The 2,582-nt window shown below is 36.9% G+C and overlaps 1 protein-coding gene across 1 annotated transcript; it reads left to right on the forward strand.

Moving 5' to 3' along the window:
• The first annotated feature begins 568 nt into the window (after positions 1-568).
• On the forward strand, positions 569-2,237 carry LOC113278099. Its single transcript, XM_026527028.1, has 2 exons — positions 569-1,243; positions 1,650-2,237. Exons 1-2 carry the CDS (start codon positions 889-891, stop codon positions 1,778-1,780), a joined length of 486 nt encoding a protein of 161 aa, XP_026382813.1. The 5' UTR covers positions 569-888; the 3' UTR covers positions 1,781-2,237.
• Positions 2,238-2,582: the final 345 nt, after the last annotated feature.

The following is a 2,582-nucleotide window of genomic DNA, read 5'->3' on the forward strand; positions in this document are numbered from 1 at the left end:
CTTTGCTGTTGTTGATTTGATATTTTAATTTTTGAGTAAGAATTTTTTTTCTGAAGCAACATGCAGGATAGATATGTTTGATTTTTTTCTCTTTTTGTGTTTTGCAGGGTGAAATGCCTGTTATTAGTGCACTAGCTGTGATTCACTACTTCAGTGAATTCTTAGCACATCACGTTGATGTCAATTCAACTCTGGAGAATTTGAAGACAGCCGTTTGCCTGAAGTGGACTCGTTTACTACCTCATCATGTCAGTTTTTCTTTTAATGATGGAAGCAAGTTTTTGCGAGTTGATTCTGATTTTCTGTTTCAGTGTTTTGTATCTCGTTGCCACTATAAAGGTCAGAAGAGCTTTGATTTACTTGTTGAAGTTGTCTCCAATTCTTTCAATTGTTCCAGCAGTCGTAATAGAACTTCATCAAGTATGCATTTAATAAAACCTGAACCAGAACAAGCTATGGTGAATTTCCTTGAAGATGGTTCTGTCCCTGTTAACAAGGTTCTTAGGACTGAGGGTTGGGTAAATTACTTGGTGAAGTTAGTAAAGTTTTTTTTGGAGGTGTAGCAGAGGTACGTATTGCAGTGAAGAAATACGAGTTAAAGTCTGGGTATGTTCTTGTATATACTAAGAATGAACCTAGCAGGTTCTATGCAAAATGCTCTAAATAAAATTGCCCTTGGGAGTATAAGGTTTGTGTTGTTGATGTTGAAAACAGGATGCTTAAGGTTAAGAAATATTATAGCAGTCATCACTGTGGTGTGGGATGTCAAAGGCTTTTCCACAGGCTCAGCAGTAAATTTGTTTCTAGTCTTATCAAGGAAGAAATCAGAAGTGATCCGAGTATCAAAGCTTCTGATTTGAAAAAGTTTTTTAAACATACGGTATCAATATGAAATACTACCAAGCTTACAATGGAAGAGAGAAAATGTATGAGGATATATTTGGTGATGATGCCATTTCGTATTCGCATCTGGTATGGTATGTAGATGCCATTCGCAGCACAAATCCTGGGAGTTGTATTGATTTTCAAGTTCAAAGGGATGAAACTGAATCGAACAAGGATATTTTAACTGATTTAGAAGTTGAAGCACCTTCAAATAAGTTTGTGCGTCTTTTTATTGCTTTCGAGGCATGCATCAGTGGTTACCGTTACCTTCGTCCCATGATTTATGTCGATGCTACCTTTCTTACAGGGAGATTTAGAGGATGCCTCATGGCTGCAACCGGTATCAATGCTGAAAATGGTTAGTTTTCTGATAATGTATCCTTTTTATATATGAGCATAATGTTTCATGCATTATTTATTTTGGCTTCATAGTGTTTTATGCATAATATCTTATGCATTACTCTTTTCACTTTTCTGGTTATGCATCAGCTTTGTTTAGATACATAAGACATTATGCATTTTTTTTATAGCTGCATAATGCCTTATGCATTACTATTTCCACTTTTCTGTTATGGAATTTATGCACGTGCATAATGCATAAGACATTATGCATCATTTTTTTAGATGCATAAGACATTGTGCATCATCTTATTTAGATGCATAAGACATTATGCATCATTTTATTTAGATGCACATACTTTATGTATACGTTGGCTTGATTTTATAATTTTTTAAGTCCTGAACCATGTTTTCTTGCTGTACAGGGTTCTTTCCACTAGCCATGGCCCTAGTACCTGCTGAAGATAATGATAACTGGGAATGGTTCATGAGGAATTTGAGTAATGTTGTTGATCATGATGAAAGGCCAATCACATTTTTATCCGATCGTGCATAAGGATTAAAGAGATCGATTCCAGTTATTTTCCCTGGATCCTTCAATAGTTTCTGCTATTATCATCTTAAGATGAACTTACCTATTAATGCTTCTGACGAAAGGTATGGTGTCGTTATTGATGCATTTCATGCTTCTGTATATGCTCTTAGTCCTGAAGGCTTCCAAAATGCCATTGCTACGATTAGGGGTCTTGGTTGTGGTTGGGTTGCAAACTATATTGAAGATATACCTCCCGAAAGATGGTCAAATGCCTTTTTTCAGGGTTGTAGGTATGGAAGGACATCTTCTACTCTTGCTGAATCCTTCAATAGTTGGATGAAGGTACATAAGAAGCTCTCTGCTAATGCTCTTCTGGATCAGATAAGGAAGGATGTGATGAGGATGATGTCAGAAAGGAGAAATACCGATAAAAGTTTCATAACAGTTCTCACACCGAAGAATGAAGTAAAGATGAAGGCTCTTATTGATGAGGGTTTAACATGGCTGGTTATACAGTCTGATACTCATGTTTATGAAGTGGAGGGAGGGGAGAGTTCTCATTGTGTTAACCTTGATCTAAAGACATGTACCTGTCAGAGGTGGCGCGTCTATGGGTTTCCATGTGTGCATGCTTTTGCTTCGATAACAATGTATGGTTCTAATCCATATGATTTTGTTGAACCTTATTTCACTACTTCATACTTCAATAATACCTACAACCATGCCATTCATCCTATTCCAAACTACAACAGGCCCGAAGTTTATGAAGGTAATCAGATTATCGATGTGCCTGATGTTAGGAGGCCGCCTGGGAGACCACCAG

The sequence above is a fragment of the Papaver somniferum genome, chromosome 5 (assembly GCF_003573695.1).
Source record: "Papaver somniferum cultivar HN1 chromosome 5, ASM357369v1, whole genome shotgun sequence".
NCBI classification, from domain to species: Eukaryota; Viridiplantae; Streptophyta; class Magnoliopsida; order Ranunculales; family Papaveraceae; genus Papaver; species Papaver somniferum.